Source organism: Gopherus evgoodei, chromosome 10 (genome assembly GCF_007399415.2).
Source record: "Gopherus evgoodei ecotype Sinaloan lineage chromosome 10, rGopEvg1_v1.p, whole genome shotgun sequence".
NCBI lineage: Eukaryota > Metazoa > Chordata > Testudines > Testudinidae > Gopherus > Gopherus evgoodei.
In genome coordinates, this window is record NC_044331.1 from 73,045,283 (window position 1) to 73,069,910 (window position 24,628).

The following is a 24,628-nucleotide window of genomic DNA, read 5'->3' on the forward strand; positions in this document are numbered from 1 at the left end:
TATGATTTAGCAAAGCTCTCAGTGCACTTACAATGAAATTTACCCTTGTGCAGAGGTTCCACAGAAGCCATATGCATTGCTTAAGTCCTCAGGGTTGGCCATAAGCCGTGCATAAGCCTCATGTTGGGCCTCTGAACTGGGCTGAATAAGTAACAATGGAGATCATTGCTCAAGTGTGAATTGAGAAGATATAAAAACCCAACAAACATTGACGGGTCTGAGGCCATGGAACGTGGTCATCAGGAGATTTATGGTCCTGGAGGGTAAGTGTGTATTTCAAAGTTGGTCTGACGGTTGGGTCCCATCTCAGCACGGAAATAGCAACATGCAGATGCACTAGAAGGGTATTGCTCAATCCCTCCAGCTTTAGAGCAGTGATCTCTTTTGGGAGTAAAACTGGAAAGCTCTGAACCATAATCAGACCCATGATGCCCTGCAAACAGGTCCAGAGTTGCATGTGCCCAGCTGAAGGACCAGGAGTTTTTGTCTGTGCTGATTGTCTGACTCTGAATGCTGAATTCTCACACTCCACTGTGTAGGCCTACAGTATTCCTAGGGGGACACGCCACAGTCATTGTGGGATTTCTCTGAGCTGACATTCCTTTGTCAGTCACGGGCACTTCCTGGATGTGCACTTTGATAAGCAGCTAAGGAGGCCAACCCCATGGATTTCTTTTTAAAATCCCATTCGAAACTAGCCTACATAAAGTTAGCATTACTTACAAGGTGTGACAGTCACTTACATTACATCAATTTATTTATAAATTCACCTTTATGATAGCTTGAGAATGAGTCATTAGCAACATTTACATATCACAAGACCACGGAAGCCAAACTATTTCAAATGCCATTTTGGCTGAGCTTCCGAGGAAGTGCACATGCAATATTCTTCAAGGCATGGCAATTGTGTGCTTCTGCAATGCACTGCACAGACATCTGGCTGGACCTGCCATGAATAGAGCCCTTTGTTTTGGGTAGTATCTCATTCAGCTCAGCCTCTCCACAACTGAAGAAATGCCGAGATAGCTTGTTAAGGTCATGGACAGGCACTGGCAATACAGAAGGAATTGTTTGAAGGAATGATCTGTGCAACTGGCATGCACATCTGCACACTGTAAATCATGCCCTAAATATACCCTCAATCCTGCATTCCTTCCCCCACCCCTCACTGGAGTCCAAAGGCGCTTCCATTGTGCAAGGGATGCAGGATCAAGTCTTAAATGGATTCTGTTCAAAGTGTGGGCTAAGTTCATTTCTCCAAGGTATGCTGCATATCTCTGCCTCAGATCTGGTCTACACATGGCGGGAGGGAGGAATTGATCTAAGTTACACAACTTCAGCAATGTGAATAATGTAGCTGAAGTCAACATACTTAGACCTACTCACCGCGGTGTCTTCACTGCAGTGTCGACGGCTGCCACTCCCCCATTGACTCCTCCTGCACCTCTCACGGCGGTGGAGGACAGGAATCAACGGGAGTGCACTCAGGGATTGATTTATCGCATCTAGACTAGACACGATAAATGGACTCCCACTGGATCGATCACTGCCGGCCGATCCGGCGGGTAGTGTAGACAAGCCCTGTCGTCAGCATCCTGGATGTCAGTGAAAGCTCTTTGCTTGGAGCGATACTTTATGCAACAGTGAGCCACACTATGCTGTGAGGAGAATGCTCTGGAGTCAACAACATTTCTTGGCAAATCATTTCCTCATCATCGCACTTTGAACAAAAGCAAAACATTTAGTCACTTCATCACCATACAGAATAAAAAAGGAAGCATCTGAGACCCTGTCCAGTATACACGGTCTGTATGGAATAACACAGAGGCAAATTTACCATTGGGACCCTTAATTTGAGCACCTAAAGAGCAGTATTTATGTTACTTGCTTTTTAAAGCATTTGCACCATCCACACCACAGAGCATATTATACTGCTTTCTGACATGTCACTGCTAATTTCAAACTCCCCTATCTGGTTATAATTCATCATTCCCTTCACTTAAAGACAATGGAGTTTTTCACTCTGTTTTTTAAGCTTGTGCTCTATATTCTGTTAGGACTTAATGATCTCTTGGAAGATGAGAAAATGCTTTGTAAAAAGAGAGCTGGGACAGTGAGTTCATCAGGGAAAACCCTGTTGAATTCGAATACCCTGGCCCTGCCAGGAGAAGGTATCCCAAAGACTAATATGTCTAAACTAGAGACTGAGAGCAAGGCCAGAGATGTGAACTTTGATAGACTTCAGAGTCGGATGAGAACTTCACAAATTTGCCCCTGTGACAATACCAGGTCCAGACTCTCCAGAATGTTGGGAAAGTTCAGATCTGAAAAACTAGGACCAAATTAGAACCATTCCTGATCTAAACTACTGAATCATTACGGAAGATAAAAGGCAGGCAGCCAAAACCCAGTTGTCATTAGTATAACTGTTTTTTGAAGAAGTCTATATGAGACACAATATGAAGCGTTTTTTCTTCTCTTCTCATCAAGGGCTAAATTGCTCATTTCCATATTCCACAGAATGTTTTGCATCAGTTACTCTAGCCATTGACCATGTTTGCAGACTGTCAAGCACACCGTATCTTTGGGATGTGCCATTAATGTTTTCAAGTCAATCATCAATACCCTGTGAAAATGCTACTTACAGAATACAGCCAAATTTGTTTCACAAAGCATTCTGGACCACTCTGGACTGGGTTGTGTTATTATTACATGTTAGCACAGACCCAGGGGCATCCTGGTGCACATCATTCAGAATCTACTGTGTTGACAACATGCTCAGGTATTTGTGGTAATTCTTTACCTAATGTAGTCAGATACACAAAATGGTGGCACATGGAAGTGAAGTCTATGGATGAGCATTAGGTAGTGCTGTAAACAAGAGCCCCACAGTGCCTACCTAGAGAAGTGCAAGGTTTGGTTTTGCTATGGCTCAGCAGCTTCCGTGTGACATTTGCCACTGACTTCTTGGCTTCCAACAGGATTAAGTGAAGGACTTTTTTCTAATTTTCTTTTATTATTTTTTTAAACATTTCAAATAAAACCATCTTGTGTTGTAAACATAATCTCGTTCCTTGGGTCTGCTCCAACAGTCCCAGCTAAGGTTTATGCTTGAAATGGGCTTCCACTGAAATGAAAAAAACAAACAAACCAAAAATGACAATACAATGGATGTTAGAACACGGGTTATCACGCAACCCTTTGGGATCCAATCTACCAGCCAGGCTTAGCTTTGAACGAGTGGCCGTAGGGGCTTGTCTTCACTGCAGAATGTTGTTGTGTTAGAACACGACTGCAAAGAGTCGTGTTCACCATTACGTCACCTGGTTGTGGCTAAACCCTGATCCCAGAAGTGTTTACTGATAATCGTTCACAAGATACTGAACATGACATATCCTTGTCTACACTGATCTGTCAGCACTTAACTCGATTGTTAAAAAACAGGTTTACGCACACTGAAGTGGATTCCCATGAAAGGTTACTTATAAACTATTTTTTTAACTTCAGCTGAATGCCGTGTTCATAAAGGTACCAGAGGCTGGCACAGAGAATGGGTAGAGCACAACAGAGCTTCCCCTATGCTGCCCCTACCAATGGGCCTCCACTCTGGACTGGCAGCACCACGTCCAGGGTAGATTTCCTCAGCCTGCCGATACTGTTGAGAGTGGTACCACTTTAAGGTGATGGTGATGGGGATCATTATTACTACAGTAGCAGATAAAGACCCCAAATGTGATCAAGGCCCCATTGTGCCCCACTGTACATACACATAGGGAGAGAAAGCCCCTGCCCTGAAGAGCTTACAATCCAAAAAGACAAGGAGACAAAGGATAGGACTAAGGGACTGCTATCGTCCCGTTGATGTGGACACCTATCTACTAAGAAAGTGACACATTTTGCATAAGCTACTGAACAGGCAGCAGATGGTAAGGACTTCCCACACAGACTGGATTAGATTTAGAGGTGGAAGGCTCTGTCTCTCCTTCAATCTCCCCATTCTCTAATGTATGGTGGATAAATGGAGGCCTTAATTCTCCAGGGGTCTCAGTCTGGCAGGGTAACTTACCTGCATATTCCTGAGGCAGCATTGGCCTGCTTATGACTTTCTGAAAAGCGGTAATCCATTCTTGCTGATCACTTTCTGTCTCACAAGCAAAGAGAAATTTTCTGTCTGGGGTCACAATGGTTATCCCATACTGCCAGTGATTTCCCTGGGTGGATGGTGGGAGTCCTTCCAGGACCTTGTAACTGTTTTCCTTGCTCCCAATAAATACTTCCCCTCTAGCAAAGGCATCCTACAAGATATAAATAAATGATTCAGAGCCCTTTCAAAGTTCCTCGTCAAGGTGATATGGAATATGGATCATGTAGCAAACTAACATTAAAGTTCTCCCTGCAGAGCCTCCAGCACTCACATCAACAGAAAACAGTGAGAGAGGCCTACGAAGCAAATTCCCAAGGTCAGACACCTGCAAAGATTAGAGGTGTTTGAAATCCACCAGATTTCAGTTTTGCAAATACTATAGTTCCTACTTAATAATGAGCCAAACCAAACCCCTGGATTCCACACACCCCCCCAAACTTCAGGTGTTCTAAATCCAGACACATTTTGTGCTCTGACCTCATTCTGAGAGAGAGAGAGAGAGAGAGAGAGAGACTTGCTACTGCCTCTATTCTTCTAACCTCCAAACTCCTCATTAATGTGGATCAGCTCCAAGAGACAGTGGATCTAGGGCTACCCAGAGGGGAGGCAAGCAGGGCAATTTGCCCCAGGCCCTGGGCCCCACAGGGGCCTCGTGAGCCCTGGCCCGGTGGCAGTTTGGGTCTTCGGCTGCATTTTGGCATGGGGGGCCTTCAGCGCTGCCGCAGACGCAGAGTGACTGAAGGGCCTTCCACTGCCGAAATGCTGACAAAGACCCACCACCGCTGGGTGAGTACAAGCGGTGCAGCTCTCCCACTTTGCCCCAGGCCCCCTGAATCCTCTGGGTGGCACTGAGTGGGTCAAATCCTAAGCTGATGTAAATCATCACAATTCCATTGACTTCTGATTTCACTGCCTCCATGCCTTCAGTGGGGTTCTTTTGCTTTCCACCATCTGAGGATTGGGCCCAGGGATTCTGCAGCCTCTCGGGAGCTTGCCCCAATCCCAGACTCTTCTATTTTTGAAGTTTTCCAACCATTTCACCTGCACGTTCCTTGCTGCATTTTAAACTTTTCAGCTTGATGTTTTTCTAGCCTGCAAGATAGAAATCTCTCTCTCTCTCTCTCGTATATAATCTTTAATGTCATTAATTCCAGTGAAGTGGAAACATTGCATGTACTGTTATAAAGGTCTGACTGTGTGGCAATTATTCTCTTACCAGATCTGTCAGTCAAGACAAAAGAGAAAAAGGTGGGTGGCCAGTTGCTTAGCACATGAGATTAGGAGCCTTGAATTCTAATGCCGGCTCTGCCATTGATTTGATATGAGGCACTCATCACGTGACATAAATCACGGTTGGCCCGATTCTGATCACACACTGGAATAAATGAGAAGTAACTCCAGTGGAATGAGATCAGAATCAGGCCCTTTGAGGGATAATAATCATCATGCCTATGCCGGAAGGAGGAGGTGCAGATGAGTGTTTTTACAGTGCTTTGAAAGGTCCCATGGTCAACATGAAAATCTTTACAGCTTGGTGTTTGGTGTAAACATCTGTCTAACTATCTTACCATTCCCAGAGTATCTCAGCACCTCACGATCTTTAAAGTATTTATCCTCACAACACCTCTATGAGGTAGGGCAGCACTATCGTCCCCATTTTACAGATGGGAAACTAAAGGTATGTCTACACTGGATCCGGAGGTGTAATTTCCAGCTGTTGTACACAGATCCCAGCCAAAAACAGCAGCGTAGCCACAGCTGTGTGAGTGGTGGGACAGGCTAGACCCACAGCTGGAGTTAGGGGCAGGTGACCCAGGCGACTGCCTGGGGTGCCGGGTTTGTAGGGCGCAGGGCTGGCAGATTTACAGATCCTAGTGTGCAAATTTATTGTCTTATAGGACAGGGATAAATTGTGCATCAAAGTCATGAAACGGGCTACAATTGCAATAAAAAATTAAGATTCAAAAGTTATCAAAGGGGTGGTGCCATGTGGTCTAAAGCTAGCCCCAAGTACAATCCCATCTAAAGCCCTATGCATGTACGTAGTCCTGCTGCTTGCACTGCTACGTTTAGCACACTAACTTGATCAGAGCTAGAGTGGGTATCTGTACCTGAGCCAGCTCCAGTGTAGCCTTCCTGTTCCTTGGGGTATGTCTAAGTGAATTGCCCAAGATCAAACAACAAGCCTGTTGCACAGCAGGTCTCCAAAGTCCTAGCTTAGTGCCCTTGCCATGGCCCATCCTTCCTCTCAGTGGTAATATTAATTAATACTGTGACTACACAGCAATATTAATTACTAGCACTGATTTTCGTTTGGGATTTTCAAAGAAGCCTCATGGAGATAGGAACCCAGTGGAACTGGGCAAGTGACTCCCCTGAAATCCTTTACCAATCCCAGCCCCGATGGCAACAAAGCACAGAAAAGCCCTGCAAAAGAGCTGAGGGAAAGAAAAATCTGGTGAATGAAATAAAGGTCAGGAAGGGGGAGGGATAGCTCATTGGTTTGAGCATTGGCCTGCTAAACCCAGGGTTGTGAGTTCAATCCTTGAGGGGGCCATTTAGGTATTTGGGGCAAAAATCTGTCTGGGGATTGGCCCTGCTTTGAGCAGGGGGTTGGACTATATGACCTCCTGAAGTCCCTTCCACCCCTGATATTCTATTATTCTAAGGGACTCATTTACAGCCATTTAAATAGGGGTTCATGGATGTTTCAGTGACTAACTGCAAACCAGTCTTTTGTGCACTGGGCTTTGGACCAAAGTCAAACAACCTGCCCCAAGTATTTTCACTTTACTCTCCAATTAGATCAAACTCCATTACAGGCTATTCCATGCAGATGCACGCTGAGCTCCAACGCCCTGGCCTTACCAGAGGATCTTTGAAATACATCAGCCTTCGGTCGTCCATTGTGAACCATCGCTTCTTGAAACCTTCCGTTTGCTAAAGAGTTGGGGGGGAGAAAAAATGATTGAGCAACGGCAAAGGGAAACCTGGCTCGCTTCTAAGGAGAGACGTTGAGGAAATTTACAGGGCACTGGTGTCGTTCAAGGTAGTTCTGGTGGGAGAGACGTGCTCAGTCAGTTTAGAAAGGGCCGGTTCCGCATTAACTTATGGGCAGAGTAGCTATTATCTCCCAGTGGGTGATAATACTGCTAATACTTCCCAGTACAACAGGGCCATTCATTTCAATGGGAGTTTTAGGGAGAGAGAATTGACAGGCTAATCTGACAATTGTTTTAAGATACATTTATATCCCCTCCTCCACCACTCAGCCTGTGCCTCCCCACACCCTGGCACTGCTGTCTCACAGTTCCTCTTTATCAGCATTTCCCACCCTGGGTCTTATAGGTACAGCATTCGCCAATTCAGAGGGGGAAAATGACCTCTATGCACCTTATGATGAACAAATGCCTGGGGATGTATGTTTCAAGGAGAAAGAGACACCATCTTAGCACAGCTTTTGTGTGGTTACAATCTGCAGTTTGATCTGCTGCTACCTCCTATCCTACAGCCCCTGATTTTCCAATGTAAAATAGATTCAGGGTCTCATAGCAACACAGCTTACTGAAGTTCCGACCTCAAGAGAAGTTGTAGAAAAGACCTGAATTTCTCATATGGAAAGCAAGCAGAACCCTCAAATGTTCTGCTTTTGGGGCAGAGTGTGTATGTGGTTGGGGAGGGGGAACGGAAACCAACTCAAGGCCATATTTATTTAAAAAAAAAAAAGACCTAAGTCAGTTTTTTCTCAGTGTAGGATGCCTTTAAGCTTTTTTACCTCCCTCCTTCCAGCTCCTCACAGTCCAAGAGCTGTTCCTCCCAGCCAGTATGTCAATGCCATTCCTCTAACAGCCAGAAAAGTGCTGGAGAATGGCAGAAGATGCTTCCTCCATTCCAACTGCAGTGCCACCAGCACCTAGCCAACCCAGGAGTTTGAGATCCCTAGATTGTAGCACAGGCAGTAAAGGGCCAGGCTACTGGCCTCATCAATTTCAGTGGATTTGTCACCATTAGTCAATTCACCAGCTGATCCCACTGAATTCTAGAAGGTCTGGGAAATCTCATGATTGGTTGGTGTTTTTATCGGATTAGCAGATTTCTACATAGGTCCAGGTATGTTGTGGCCCTTGCAGCTCTAAATCTCCAGCAGGGTTGGTTAGTTTAGGAGAGGATTGTGCTTTTTCTTGGAATGCCCAATTTACCTCTATTAGACATGAAGACAGGGCATAGGTGCCGACTCTGTGAGTGCTGAAAAAAAAAATAGTGGGTGCTCAGAACCCACCAGCCACAGCTAATCAGGGGTGCCACCAAACAGCTGTTTGGCGGCTCAGGAAGGGGCTTGCGGGAGGCAGAGAGCAGCGAATGGTGCATGGGCAGAGACTCAGGTGTGGGGATGGGCGGAGCCTCTGGGAGGGGGTGGAGTAGAATGAGGAGAGCGAGGGCAGGAACCTGGGGGAGGGGGTGGAAAGTTGACAAGGCCTCAAGGTGAAGTGGGAGTGGAGCACCCCTAGGGAAAAGTTCAGCGCCTATGAGACGGGGCTTTTCTAAGCAAAGCGCTGTTTGAGGATCCTCATTACTCCGTCATTTGCAGAGTGCTATAATGGCTGGAGCCGACGCTGAAGGCAGCTTGCTCTTCAAGTGTGCAAGTCACCAGGGTTGGTGGCAAACGCCTGTCCCTGAAACAAGAGGTCCAAAGCATAGCCTGGAGACCAGATGTGGCCCTCAGAGTTCTAGAAAGCAGACTGTGGCCATCCTTATCTTTAACGCGGATCTGTACCTTGCAGAACCCAGCATGGAACGTTCTCAACCCAGCCATCCACATGATCAAGTTGTAGAATTGCATGCTGGGATCTGTAATCTCCGGAGACCTCAGCTCTGTATTATATAAGTGAATGGCTGTAATCTGCTCCATGTCATGCAAATTATGCATTTTATGAAGCTCTCTGGCCCTGCCCATGCAGCTCTCAGTTGAGCTAATTACAGATGTCCCAGTCCTATAAGGGCTGATCACAGAATAGACATCAGAAGGAAACAAAAATGACCCTAACCAATTTACCTGGCCTTGGTTTCTGAAATGTTTCTGTTCTGTCAACTACAATCTCTTGCTCCCCTGCCCCACTTTAAAATGAAGAAAAATAATTTTAAAAGGTAATAAGAAACCGAGTTCCACAATGTTAAAGAAATGCTCCTGCATCTAGAAAGATGCACTCAACCTCCACCCACTAAATGCTGCAGAAGACGGGGAAGTTCCCAACACTTAACCAAGCTATATAAGGCGATCCTCTGTTGCTGTTTAGTAAGACAGGCCCCATAACATGCAGCAGCTGTTAGGGGAACTAGTCATAAAAAGAATAGATGTAAGTCATGTAAAGCAATGGTACATACATTACTGCTATCCAGGGCCTGCCATAAATTATGGCATCCTCCTTTTCACACAGTGATTTTTAAGGCTTTGTTTACACACAATAGTTGCACCACTTTATATCAGTTAAAGAGGTACTGGTACCTGGTGTCTATGCAGTGATACTGGTATCAGAATGCTTATACTGATGTAGCTTATTCCAGTACGGGAAGGGGAATAAACTTTATAGGTATAAGGCACCTTTATACTGGTATAACTGTGTCCACACGAGGGGTTGTACCCGTATAATGGTAATCCCACCCCTAAGGGACATAGTGATACCAGTACAAAAACCAGGTGCAGATCAGGCCTAAAGGTTCTTTCATACATAGATGACATTTACCACTATGAAGAAGGCCAGCATGAGGTCTATGCCTAGTGGGCTTAAGCAGTGTTTACGCCATGTGCTAGCTCTCTGCATGGGAATGAATTTAACTCATGTATGAAGAGATGATTATACTGTTCAAAATGCTTCTCCTTCACCTGATTGTGTCCCCACTGCAGCTGTGCACTCCTGTTTTAATGAGTTTGGGGGGAGAGGGGTGATCTCATATAATAGCTACCAAGAAGAGGGGGTTCTGAGTCATAAGCGGTTAGTCTATATACTAGAGAATGTGAAAATGGGCATTTACTTGGCAGGAAAGGTGAGAGTCCAGCTTCAACAGCGGAAGCATTTCCTTGCCTTTTCTTTTCCCCGGAGGGATATAAAGCCCAAAGAGAAAAGTCATTACTCAATTCTTGGCACACTAGGAGATTTTCTTCTCTCTTTTGCACTTGCTGACAAAGATGCCTGAAAAGCCAAACCCGCTCCCTGGATTGAGACTGGCAGCGAGTCCAGTGATGTGGGCATTTCCCACGTACGCAGCAACTCCTTGTGCTTTCACAGAGGCCTTGAATGCCTTCAGATACCCCTTTTCCTGGCTGCCAGCTGTGTGGGGAACCTCCCATTCGGCAGGCATGCCAGCCACATGCCCTCCATTCCAAGAGGGGGGAAAGGCACTACAAAGTAGTGAGCAACGGTCGCTCTGTGCATGGGATTTGCTAGGAGCGCGGTGAGGGGGTTGAGCTGGTGGATTTGTTGGTCCAAAACACCATGTAATGGGGGCACAGTGATATGGAACAGTTGCACGTGCTATCTCTGACACGGGGCTGATGCAGGGAGAGACAGGTTGAATCGCTCAGTCCCACACCAAGTTCTTTTACTCGTGCATTGCACGGGGGAATGTGAATTTTACCGTTAGGCCCCACTGTTATGTGGATCACAATGCAGTATAGAACAAACTCATTTTTGGTATGAATACAAAATACACGATGTCCCACCTTTGGCCCAGTTTTTTCCATGTAACCTTCCTTCAAGTAGTTCCTAGAAAGCTTTGGCACCAGCTAGAGTTGTCAAAATAAGGAAGCAAAAAAAAGTAGGTTAGTGCACATTAGACAGATGGAGACGTGACGTGTTGCAGGCACAGGCTTATGTGATGTCATGCCAGAGCCCCCAGTTACCATTTCAATGGGAGCATATGAAAAAAAATGTCAAGAGAAAGAGTTACCTCTGGCCCACATACAGGCTGGGGACAGCTTATGACACTGCTCTCAAAGCATACTGAAGTGGATTTATTTATTTCTATTGTTCTCTCATCTTCCCCTAAGGATTTTTCAATTTCTTTGCCCTCGTGTTAGCTTTGTAATACAGGTATGACTACGCTGCTAAAAAACCCCCAAACACCCAGCCACTGCGAGTCAGGTTAGCTGACTCGGGCTTGCATTTTGGGGCTAAAAACAGCAGCGTAGAGATTCCTGCTTGAGCTCTGAAACCTAGTGAGGGGGGTGGTCAGAATATTGAGACCTGGAGGCCTTAAATTAGGTTTGTCCATTGCCTGGCACCTAAATAAGTGGCCTCGTTTTCACATGTACTGAGAAGTCACTTGCTCCACTGACATTCATGAGGACTATTAGGTGCTCAGCGCTTTTGAAAATCAAGCCACTTTATTTAAATGCCAAACTATAAACTTAGGACCTAACTTGAAGCTTCCAGTTGTTAAATTCTTAGCTGAGAGCTCTCTAAGGCCTAATCCTGCCCACCCATTAAAGGCAACAGCACAAACTCCCATTGACCTCAAAGAAAGCTAAATCAGCTTGCAGTCCAGGAGACTGTTGTCTCCAGATATTGTGAGAATTGGGGTAATATCCAAAGATGTAGCGATAATATTTAATTATTCATTATGTGTATTGCAGTGGCACCTAGAGGCCCCAGTCAGGGTCCACTGTGCTGGGTGCTGTACACACATAATGGAAAGATGATCCCTGGTCCAGAGTTTGAGGAGGGAGCAGACCCCAGAGAAGCCCTGAGATGGTCCCAGTTTCCCATGTCCCAGTTTCCCATGCCCACTATCCCTCAGCTTTGGGGCCATGCCAGGGTTCCCTGGCTCACTCTTCGATAGTTACACTATGTCCTTAAACATTCAGCCTGGTTAAAGTAAAGAGACAAATCATTCTAGGCAGCCCCATTGATGGTTTAACTGTCCTATGGATATCGCTCATGAAGTCCTCCGTCTCAGTCCTCCTTCCACTGAACTCGGTGCCAAAACTCACAATAATTCCTATGGGGTTGGGATCAACACGACTTAGAATATTAGGATTGGAAGAGACCTCAGGAGGTCATCTAGTCCAATCCCCTGCTCAAAGCAGGACCAACACCAACTAAATCATCCCAGCCAGGGCTTTGTCAAGCAAGGCCTTAAAAACCTCTAGGATGGAGATTCCACCACCTCTCTTGATAACCCATTCCAGTGCTTCACCACCCTCCTAATGAAATAGTGTTTCCGAATATCAAACCTAGACCCCCCCACTGCAACTTGAGACCATGGCTTCTTGTTCTGTCATCTGCCACCACTGAGAACAGCCTAGCTCCATCCTCTCTGGAACCCCCCTTCAGGTAGTTGAAGGCTGATATCAAATCCCCCCTCATGCTTCTCTTCTCCAGACTAAATAACCCTAGTTCCCTCAGCCTCTCCTCAAGTGTCATGTGCCCCAGCCCCCTAATCATTTTCGTTGCCTTCCGCTGGACTCTCTCCAATTTGTCCACATCCCTTTTGTAGCGGGGGGACCAAAACTGGACACAAGACTCCAGGTGTGGCCAAACCAGTGCCAAATAGAGGGGAATGACCACTTCCCTCAGTCTGCTGGCAATGTTCCTACTAATACAGACTTGGGAGGATCTCATTGCAAAGGGTGTTTTGCTGGAGTAAGGGCTAAGTAAAACTTAGGGTCTGGTTTTGTAAACCCTTAAACAGGAAGGTAGCCCCAGGGACACCAACAGGCTACTCGCCGGAATAAGAACTGCAGGATCGGCCCCTAAGAACTGGTCCCAGATCATTTTCACATCAGGTATGAGCCCCAGACACCCAGTTGTTCTCTCGTTTCCTTACCTGTTCTCAGATCAGTATGACCCAAAGGCTCATACAGGAGAACGACAAGCTCTAATATGCCATCTGCCTTTAAAGGCTATTACACATATCTGTGAACTCCCCTTTTTCTGAGATCTACTCAACAATAATTACCAGGGCCTAGGTTATTTTTAAAAATGCTTGGTGCAGATGAGTTGTTAGCTGTGAGATCTCTGCAGATGGATGCGTGAGGCTCTTTAAAAAGAAAAGTGAGACTCACCAGCAAATGGAGCTGACAGGGCTGATTAAACACTTCTCACCTTCCCCCACTCCCAGCCTCGCATTTAGACAAGTTATTTATGGCAAAGCTTTAAAAATTATATTCCTGTGACATGTAATTCCCTCTAACAAAAGGCTCTGATAAACCAGTTATGTGATCACATAAAAAGCACCCTGGAGAATCCCACAGCCAGGTTGCAGAGATCCTGAATATCTTAATCTCCAGTCTTTGGACTGGCAGCCAGCTGCTTTCAGAAAGTAGTTTTGTCTTGACTGGAAAGAACCTTTATCACTTCAAGATTCTTAACCCTTTGCCACCAAGCATCGTGCTAAGCTGCATCCAGGGTGCAGTATTTTGTGCAATGTGTCCTTTCTGTTGGACACAGACTTTCCTCACGTAGCAGGGATGGGCCTGCTTAAAACATTATCAAAGGCTGCAGGTTTCTTAAAAGATGTAGTTTGTGGTTCTTGTGTCTATATCAAATTATCTACCATACCTGTCTCCTGAAGCACTTAGCCTGATTCTCATTTACATTTAGGCTGCTTTACACCATGCTAGCAATGTAAAGGAGTCCGGAAGTGGGTATAAATTCCAGTAATACCTTAGTGTAAACAACAATAAGGTCCGACAGAGTTTTCCACCAGCATAATAATACAGGAATTTTACCTTCCAAGGTCATACATCCAGGCTTGCAAAATTCTACTTGCAACCTAGCCCCACCAGGTAATCATTTATTTTGATGGGCACATAAAATCTCATTAGTTTTTCTTCTGTTGTCAATGGTATTGGAAGAGCTACCAGATTTCTAACATTAATCATCATGCGAATGGCCAGGCAAAAAGATTTTGTGTTTAGGACTTCTGAATTTTCATGAGAATTTTATATGGCAGCGTAAACAAATTTAAACAGAACCAAAAACTTAGAGATGGAAAAGTCTTATTAGACAAAGGTTACACTACAGTGACTATAATTATGCGGCATTTGCACTGCGAGTACAGTGTAATTATGCTCTGGTGATGCTTTTCAGTACCAATATTACCACTAGTTCATATAATCATTAGTATGTTAATGCAAGTGGATTCTAAAATACATTTATTAGATATAAAACCAAGGAGGTAATAGTGGATAACTCAATCATGTTGTTAACTTGGTGATTATATGAATTAGTGGTAATTACTTATATCTAAAAGCAAAACTGTCATGTAATTAAACTGTAACTGCAGTGTAACTACAATGTAATACATTCATATTATAACGGTAACTCATCCTAATACTACACTAAATTTTGTGACTATCCTTGCAAATTGTAGCTAGATCATCAATTCCAGCCTCCAGGAAATGCAAGGCAGACTCTTGCAACAGAAACTGCATCAAATTGTAAAGCAACACGGCACTTGGTCTCAGCCAGAAGGCCAGGATTTGGTAAGACACTCTCCCCCTCACTGTTTTATTTTAAACTCTGTTTTAAATGCGTAGCTTTGTAGCAAGCAGCCTTTACAACCACAGAAATAGGATCTGGCACAATACAGAGAATGCAGGAATTAAAATGTACACCCCCACCACCGCAGTTTCTGTGGTTAGATGCAGCAGCAGATGTTGCACCTCGATGCTAGTTCCCAGTAAAATCATTTTAACACAAAAATTGTAAAGCAGACTCTGAAGAATGGACCGTTTGCCAGGCTTTCCAGCTTGGTAAGGAGATGCTAAAAACAACTAGGAAAAACTCACATCAACATCGCTAGCTCCAGGGAACGCCACTTGTAAATAATGGAACCGTGCAGCACGGATGGCATTGAACCAATCCACTGTTTCCTGATATTGAAAAAGAGAGGCTGGAGTCAGCAAACATACAATCTACACAGTGATCATTGCGGTGATGTAGCTCTGACTTGTCTTTACCATCATTTTGTCTCCGGTAACAGGGTTCAGCTGAGCTGTGGTTCTGAAGAGGGAGGGCCAGGCAAAAGCAGAGATTTTAAAAATATGCCTAGGCCCCACTGAGTTCAAAGGGTGCCTTAGGGCTTTGCCAAAGAGGGATGGACTTAAGCACATGCCCCAAGTTAAGCACATACTCAACTGCTCTGCTGAATTGCAGCCTAAAGGCACAAACAAAATTAAATCAAAATCTAGAATGTAATTTGGTTTCCGTGGCTGAACTGTGCTACCCAGTATTTCTCACGTTCGTCTCAGTGGAGTTCTTTGAACACTGTATTCTACTGAAAAAGAAGTTAGTTTTGCTCCTTTTGAATTCCACCCCCCCACTCCCCATTAGCCAGCAGTGATCAGCTTGAAAGACCTGGTGACGTTCTGCAGCACAGCGTGCATATTCTATTGGAAATAATGGAATGACAATTAACCCTTTGAGTACAGGACGAAATATGCATGCAAGTGGCAATGGCCACACCTACACTATGCAGTAATCGTTTTCATTAACACATGGGGTGTAGTCGGCAATTTCTTCTACAACTGCTTAGCTCAGGACAGGCCATGGGGAGACCCTGTGTGGCAACCACAAGCAACACATGTTCTTCTAGTCAGACTGGAGGCTACAGAGTCAGAGAACTAACAGAAAACCCCTCTATGTTCACTACAACAGAGCCCTGTCTCTTCTCTCCTACGTGGGATATTATGACGAAGACTGGACAATACAGAACACATAGTCTCACAGTGTACAGCTACCATTGCACTGTACCTATGTCTGAAGTCCCTGCATCAAAGCTTACCATAAAAGATTCTTACACAACATTTCATCTGACAGAGTGCATTTTATTAGCGCTTTGGTAACATGTAGCAGTCTCTAGATGCCACAACATAAAACAGTGACTGCAGAACTGGGAAGTTTCATTTCTCAAAACAAACAAACAATTAGGGTTCTATTAGGGTTGAGAAAAACTTTACTACGAGTCATAATCCATAGCTCCTAGCCTGCAGCTCAACACCTCAGACGTCTGATCTCTAGCCATGTAAAATAAATGAAGCTGGGCCTGGGATTGATTAGGATGGGTGCTTTCCAGAGGAATGCCCAGGCACTGCAGGAAGTGAGGTTGGTGATTCAGAAGGTGCATTTATTATTGTTTATAATTTGCATTGCCATAGCACCAAAGAGTCCCAGGTCTGGACCAGGACCCGATTGTGCTAAGCACTGTACAAACACAACAAAAAGACAATCCATGCCCCAAAGAGCTTACAATCTAAGTGCAGGACAACAGGTGGACACAGACAGAGGGAGAAATACAAGGAAACAATGAGACAGTGTTGGTCAGCCTGACAGGCAATGGTCTCAGCACACCAGCAGCCTGTAGTAAAATTTCTTGTAAGCATCACAGCAAAGGAGAGTTTTAACGAGAGATCTGAAGGGGAATAATGAGGGAGCTCTGTGGCTATTTATGGTGAGTTCATCCCAAGCATGAGTGGCAGTATGGGAGAATGCTTGCTTGAAAACACAAGTGGGCAATGTAGGCTGGCATCATTGGCTGATAGAAAGTGGGAGTCAACATTTCAATAGTGAATGAGAGACTATAGGTAGGTTCCAATTCAGCAAAGGACTTAACCATGTGCTTGAGTCTCATTGAGGCCAATGGGGCTGAAGCGCATATTTTAAATTCTTTGCTGAATTTGGGCCTATTTTAGGGCTTTATTCTGCCACCCATCACTGTAATTTCTGACCCCCTTCTATGTAAAATCTATAGTAATAGTAAAATCCTTAATGGACTTCCTGGAGTCTCTAGCACTTTTTCCTTTTTGGAATAAATTCTCTCTTTGGGTTATGTCTTTAATTATTTAGATTTTATTAAATTTCCTTTTTTTCCCCAGGCTTTTTTGTGGATTTGTTTTTGGAGAGATTTCCAGATCTTGTGCTGTTGGACTTTTTTAAAGTTTAATTCAGGAAATTTTAAATGAATTTAAAGTATATTACCTGCATCAGTGCACTTTCAACTATTGCATTACAATTCAAAGGTAGGGACAATGGAAAGTATTCTGGAAGGGATGTCTGACACCTGTCTGCATCTCAATAATCATTAGTGTGGAGAAAGATTTTGAAATAACTACATGTTATTAATACATGTGAAGACTTCACTAACTCACAAGTCTGGAACACTTTAAGTTAAGTGAGACTTGAACCTACAATAAACATCTTGAATTCTTTCAAGTGAGGTTATTTCAGCATAGGAGAGAATAAATCAAACCTGAAGCCAACTTCTAGGGATGCTAAACTTTTCTATGCTTCAAAGCCAAGATTTTAAAGAGCAGCTAGTGATTTTGAAGGCTTCCATTATTGAATGCCCAGCCTGAGACACCTTAAAGAGGCCTGATTTTTCAGAACATGATGTGCCCTTGAAAACTCACGGGTCTTTTAAGCGTCTCAAGTTTGGCAAAAATAGTAGCACTCAAAATTGCTAGGCATCTTGGCCAAAGGTCTGAGGTTTTACTTAGTTGTCTTTTACTCTTTTATTTGGAGTAACTAAAGAGATCTAGACCTCACCATACTACCAGAAAGAGGAAGAGCAGAAGGCAGTGGAATCTGATGTTAGTGATGAGCAAATTGAGTTAAAATTATGGGAGGGGGGAGGTTTAGTATCAAAATGCATATGAAGAATAAATACAATGCCACCAAATGGATCATTATTTGCTTGGAATCTCAGGTTGGAGGGTTGCCTCCCTGACCCTTATCATATGTATAGTGTTTTATGACATTTTCCTCCCTACATGGGGGCCGGTCCCCAGCTAGAGTAAATTGTCATTGCTCCATTGACTTGTTTCTTAGCTTATTAAACAGCTATCCCAGCATAAGGGGGGCAATGGTAAAATCAAGTTTATTCTAGTAAGTCAGAAAAAAATCTACAGGTGAGTATGGCAAGACAGGAAGACCAACCATCAGGAATTGAAATTAAATTACAAATATAAGGGAAATAATCTCAAAATAACATATCAACTAGAGAAACACGTAAAATTCCTTGCCTCTTTTATGACTCAAAAAATGTCTTTTCAACAGCCTCTTAAGAAAAGAGACTCATTTACCGCTTTATGCCTCTAATATCCTCAGCAAGTGGAAACTAAGCTATTGACTGTTACGTTTGACTTTGGTGGGGTCTCAGCTCTTTGCCACCTCACTTGTGAAGGAGAAAAAGAGCACCTGCCAATGCAAACTCCCACTCCAGATTCTTGATTCTAAGCAACCACATTGTGCCTCCAGCCTCAGGCTTGAACCCGAACATCCATACGTTGTGGGCCCGGCCTCAGATTCATGAGCCCAGAGAAACGCACAGCCTTCCACTGTGCCCTCCTACTTGACAGTCCCCGGAACAGCTGGCTCTCAAGCAACAGATGCTTAAGATATCAGCACCCCCAGTTGTCTTAGAGATGCTATGTTGACACCTCTTTCAGTTCTATTGGACCCAGCACAGTCCTGTGACCGAACGTTTCAGAACCTTACAAAAAGCTCGGTGTATGGCTTCGAAACAGGGCAGCTTCGGGGGGAGGGGCTCCCCCAACTCATCTCTTCTCTAGCCTGGTAGTAACTCACAGGGTCGCCCGGGGGCGGGGCGGGGGGGGGGCAAGTGGGGCAATAGACTCAGGAGATTGATTGTTAAAAGTGATCATTTCTCACTCCTCAGCCTTACCTACCCAAGCAGCGTGCATATTTCAAACAAGACTTTGTCCTTTCACAGCACGTTCCATCTGAGGCGCCAAACTCACTTTACAAACATTAATAAATTAAGCCTCACACGTGTGAGACAAGTAGGCATCTACCTGGGCCATGTCTGCATGAGAAAGCTGAACCAGTTTAATTTAAATCTGTTTTGAAACCAATATAGTTACATTAGTGCAAACGCCTGTGTGCATGCTCTTATTTCAGCAAAAAGAATGAGGAGTACTTGTGGCACCTTAAAGACTAACAAATGTATTTGAGCATAAGCTTTTGTGGGTTAAAGCCCACTTCATCGGATGCATGCAGTGGAAAATAGAGTAAGAAAATATATATACACAGAGAACATGAAAAAATGGGTGTTGCCATACCAACTATAATGAAACTAATCAATTAAGTGAACTATTAGGTGAGCTATTATCAGCAGGAGAAACAAAAACTTTGGAAGTGATAATTAGGATGGCCCATTTCCAACAGTGGACAAGAAGGTGTGAGTAACGGTAGGGGGAAAAATTAGCATGGGGAAACAGTTTTTACTTTGTGTAATGACCCATCCACTCCCAGTCTTTATTCAAGCCTATTTCAGTTTAACTTAAACTTGTTCCTAGTAGACTTTAACTAAACAACACAAAAAACCAAACCAATACGAAAAATGCCACCCTTATACCGGAATAAGAATCATAGACTCATAGGCTTTAAGGTTAGAAGGGACCATTATGATCATCTAGTCTGACCTCCTGCACAACGCAGGCCACAGAATCTCACCCACCCACACAGTGGTTTGCACTGGTTTAAGTAAACTGGTTTAAACTCTCACCTTAAGCTAAACCAGGGCAACTTGCCCATGTAGATGAGGCCCTAGGTATTTATGCCACACACATCTCCTGGTTACAGCACCTGAGTCCCTCTATTATTTGTATTACATTAGCACCCAGAGACCTCAACCAAGATCAGGACCCCACTGCGCTAGGCTCGCTACATAAACACAATAAGAGACAGTCCCTGTAATAAAGAGCTTAGCATCTGAACAGACAAGACGGACAAAGGCTGGGAGAGGAAACTATGCTACAGAGAGCTGAAGTGACTATTAGCCTCATTTTGCAAATGGGGAAACTGAGGCCCAGGTAGATGATGTGACTCGAATGAGGTCACCCAGGAAGCCAGAAACAAAACCCCGACCTTCTGAGTCTCATCCTGCCCTTTGGCCAGAAGACCACTCTTCCCTTTTAAAGCTAAACAATATCGTCTCTAGCTTTAATACATTTTCCATCTAAAATTTAATACTGGCTTTTAACGTTTAGCACTATTTGAGATGGCAACATTTTGTTTCAGTGAAATCTCTGTGGGAAACAGTGGGGCTCTTTTCATAACTATTTAACCGGTTGAATAAACATTGAGGTGGGCATGTGATTTCTCCACGTTCTGGACTACCCAAGCTCATGAGAGGAGAGTTCTGGCATTAGAACTACTTGGAGAGCAATCCCAGAGTGCTCTCAGTCAGTTTACCTCCCACCCACTGCATGTTGATGTACGACTGAGCTCCGACACCGTATCAATTAAACCTTCCCCTAGAGCTGGGCTACATTCAGTTCGTTACATCGGTCGTAACACTGGGGATGAATGAGGCCTTGTGACAGTAGAGGGAAAAGTCCCAAATCAGGTCATTCCTTTATAGCAGCAGTTCTCAAACTTCATTGCACCGCAGCCCCTGCCCCCTTCTGACAACAAACACAACCCTAGGAGGGGGGAATGAAGCCTGAGCCCACCCAAGCCCCACTGCCCCGGGTGGGGGGGGGCAGGCAAAACCTGAGCCCCACCGCTGTGGGCAGGGGGGCCAAAGCTGAAGCTCAAGGGCTTCAGCTCAGCTAGTGGGCCTGCAGTCTGAGCCCCACCACCCAGGGCTTTGGCCCTCGGGCTTTGGCTTCAGCCCTGGGCCCCAGCAAGTCTAAGCCGGCCCTGGTGACCCCATTCAAAGGGGGTCGTGACCCACTCTGTGGTCCAGACCCACAGTTTGAGAACTGCTGCTTCATAATCTACACAAAAACAACAGCTACATCAGAGGTCTGACTCTCCTCTTGCTCACCTGAAGAAGAGCTCGGTGTAAGCTCAAAACCTTGTCTCTCTCACCAACAGACGTTGGCCCAGTAAAGATATGATCTCACCCACCTTGTCTCACCATTGTAACACAGGAATAACTCCAGGGCGAGAGGAGAATCAGACCACTAGGCCCTTTTCAAAAGAACAGACAAAGGCACACAAACCACTTCTTCTATGAGGCTGTTCAGCAGGGAGTTTATCATTTTAAAAGAAAAAAACTGGCCTTGTCTGGGTTTCCCCGTATGTTTCATCTTGTCTGTATCTGCCTCTCAGCTGTTCAGGACAGGGAATGTTTCTATTTTGTGTGCTGTACAGGGCCAAGTAGATCATCAGCACTAAACCAATCATAAATAGTCATGATAACAACTACGTCTTTCATAAGCAGGAGTCGCTGGAGTAAAATTGTTGCCAGGGAATTGACTGTCCATGACATGAGTGACACCTTGCAATGCTGAACAGCTATCTTGTGATCACCTCCCTTGTACAGGACTCTGATACCTTGTCACAGCTTTCACATGTGGGGCAGTGGGAGTTTTTGGGGAGAGCCCCTGAGGGGGCAGCTCATTGAGATTCAGAAACACACTGCACTATTCATTGTGACTGAGTCTCCTGGTGTGCTGAGCAATGAACTGCAGCGCGCTAAGACGGAGAAGCCACCACCACTTGATTCAGACCACTAAGCTAAAGAAACACAGCTCTTTAGATATATCACCAAAGCAATCGCAAGGTACGCAGACACAATCAAGCACCCCTTCCTGCCTACGGCAACACCTACCCATTTAAAAATGGGGAATCGGTATTTGCTTTCATCCATCCGTCCACTCATCCTTTGCTAGCCAGAAGAGCTAACACCATGGACGCGCACATTCTACTGACTAATCTGACTGGACACACTAACTGCTGCCTACAAGGAGGGTCAGAACTAAGCAGGAAGCCAGTTCAGATCTACTGCAGCGCAGCACAAAATCAGAAAGGTGTTCTCAATAATTACCTCACCCTGAATCGGTCACAGGGGAAGAGAGATCACTTTTGTTACAGATCTATCAATGAGGCATTGTTTCCTACTAGCACCACGGGCCTGTTTTGTCTAGAGATGAGTTGGGGAGCGAATCTCCCCTGCATCTGGACTGCTTGCCACTAGGAAAGCTGTTGGATTTACAAGGACTGTGTGGACAGATAGTGAGCAACTGGTTAAGCAGCAGGGTGATCCTTCTCCTGCAGGAGCGGCTAGTACTGTGAAACCCTGCTGTGCTATTCTGACAGTCCCTGCTTAGTTTCATGCAGTGTCCAAGGATGAAGGCACCTTGACAGCCAAAGGAAAATAAATCCATAAACATGACAGCCGTGGGCTTTAATTTGATGACCATTTCTGGGCTGGCCTTATGATCCAGTGGGTTCCAAGTAGCTGGGGGAAAGAAATACGGTTGCGAGATGGCTCCTGTCACTCCAGTCCCACTCTCTGAAAAGACACCAGTGATGGGAGCCAACCACTGGATCCTATGAATTGCTAAGCTCCCTGGGTCTGGATAGTGACTGACCACTGCAGAGGCAACGCAGGTCATCCCTCCAACCCCCGATTTCTCCCTTCTATTTAGCACAGAAGTTTTCAATCTGTGGAGCGCACCCCCCAGAAAACTGTCACCTCCTGCCACAAAACGGCGGATCAGAACCTGGTGGGAGCCTCCTGGCCCACTCGGGCCCCTGGCTTTCTATTCTAAATGCGCTCTGTGCCTCTGATGCATTCTTGCCTCTCCTGTGAAGAGCCTGTCGCCAGCCAGCAACGCTCTCTGGAGCTGGCCCCTGCCTGCAGAGCCTGGCTGCCACTAGAAGCTCCCTGAGGCGCTTGTTCGCTGCTGCCCCTCAGCCCAGAGACAACACGTGGACGGTCACATCCACCTCCTCCCTCCACCATCAAGAGTTACCTGTCATCTCTGGATCCCTGCTTCTAAGTCTGAGTCTCTCAGGTGCATTCTGAGTTGCAGACCCTGAAGCCTCTGTCCTCCTGAGCCCCCCAGGTGTTTGGACACATTCCCTGCCAGAGACCACGTGGCTGCGGGAGCTCTGGTCTTAGTTATACCCTTCAGGGACCACATGGCAATAAAGCAAGGCACACAGGCTTAGGAAAGGGATTTTTCTCTCTCTCTCCCAAAGTAAGAAGGACAAGAAAGTTACAGATCTGTGGCAAACCACAAACTGCTGAACCCCCCTCTCCGGCTGACCTCATCCCCTTTTGTGAGCCCAAGATAGGTCCTCAGGGAAGGCATGGTACCTCCAGCCTCCACTCTTCTGCTGGGCTCTCTCTTCCTGGAGATGGAACAGCTTCCTTTGGCTTGGAGGAGGAGCACACCTTTTGAAACAAACAATCGGTGCCCCTCTGGCTCAGGTGGTCAAACAGGGAAACAACAATTCTCTCAGCCAGGTGCGCAGGCTGGTGGAGGGTAGGAATTCCAGACCCCTCCACCCTCCAGCTGATTTCGGCATCGAATGTCTATTCAATGTCATTGGCCCTATGGGGGGTAGCCCCGTTGTTTCACCAGGAGAGAGCCATTCAGTCCGGATGGCCCTTGATGGCAGCCTGTAGCAGCTTTCCAGACACAGCTTCCCCCCCCTACGTCACGTTCCTGCTACAGAGTGGATGATCTAATCCAGAGCGACGGTTCCAATTCACACAACCCAACGGAATTCATAACTGGAGGCAGACATACCCCCAAAATGTCGCAACTGCCTCTTCTATATGGCTGCCATAAAGCTGAGGGGGAAGTGGGTTAAGACTGCATTCTGGGGTGCCCATGGGCAGCGCTGATCTTACATATATTTAGAGAGACAAGATGGGTGAGGTAATATCTTTTTATTGAACCAACTTGTTGGTGAGAGAGACAAGCTTTTGAGCTTTTACACAGTAGATGCATTTATTTAGAGGCATTCAGGGATCACTTGGTTTCTTCCATCCCCCTCCCCAGGAGGCTCCGCCTTTTCTGCCCCTTCTATTTGCTTCCTATTAAATAAAAAGAGAATTTTTATTGCCACTAATCCTGTGGTTCCATTGCTTGGAAGGCGCTAGGCAAGGCACCACATGTGGCTGTTCTACTGCATCTAGGCTGGAATGATCAAATGTCCCCATTTTATAGGGACAGTCCCAATATTACCCCCATTCCCATCCCAATTTTTTGCTCTTGATATCTGGTCCCCCTACATGCATCCCTTAGATCAGACTCTGTGGATGCACCCATGTCACCTGGGACCTAAACCAGCCTATTTCGTTAGCTCTGAGCTCTCACCTTGCCATCTTCATGATAGACAAAGATATTCCTTGTGCTGTTGTCCTTCAAGTAAGTGATTTGTAGTCCATGTGGGTTCCCTATTTTTGAAGGTTGGAAAGTCGCATTTAAATGTTCAATCTTCATAATTGCTTTGGGTTCTTTTGCCTGGAAAACACAGTTGAATGAATAAACATCTGAAAAGCAACCAGAAAAGCATCTTTCAAACCAGCATGCAGTTCACGTAATCAGAAATGCTCCCTATTGAGGCTGCTGGTCAACAAAATGGCCTAGTGATTATGCAGCAAACTTTACTTAGCCCACCAGGAATGGCTGCCATCAGCTTGGGAAAGCGTTTTGCAGCTCTGGGAAATACAGCAGAGTTGGTGTAATACTATATAGCACAAGGGGGCAGGTTCAGG

The 24,628-nt window shown here is 45.3% G+C and overlaps 1 protein-coding gene across 1 annotated transcript in view; it reads right to left on the reverse strand.

Moving 5' to 3' along the window:
• Positions 1-2,456: 2,456 nt before the first annotated feature.
• The window catches only part of ADAP1 (ArfGAP with dual PH domains 1), a 103,304-nt gene continuing 81,132 nt past the window's right edge, over positions 2,457-24,628 (reverse strand). Inside the window, exons 6-11 of the mRNA XM_030578739.1 lie at positions 24,228-24,374; positions 14,934-15,017; positions 10,863-10,925; positions 7,013-7,084; positions 4,067-4,295; positions 2,457-3,127 (exon numbers count right to left, since the gene is read on the reverse strand). Of these exons, the coding sequence (XP_030434599.1) occupies positions 3,099-3,127; positions 4,067-4,295; positions 7,013-7,084; positions 10,863-10,925; positions 14,934-15,017; positions 24,228-24,374 (624 nt within the window). The 3' untranslated portion in view covers positions 2,457-3,098. The remainder of the gene's footprint in view (positions 3,128-4,066; positions 4,296-7,012; positions 7,085-10,862; positions 10,926-14,933; positions 15,018-24,227; positions 24,375-24,628) is intronic.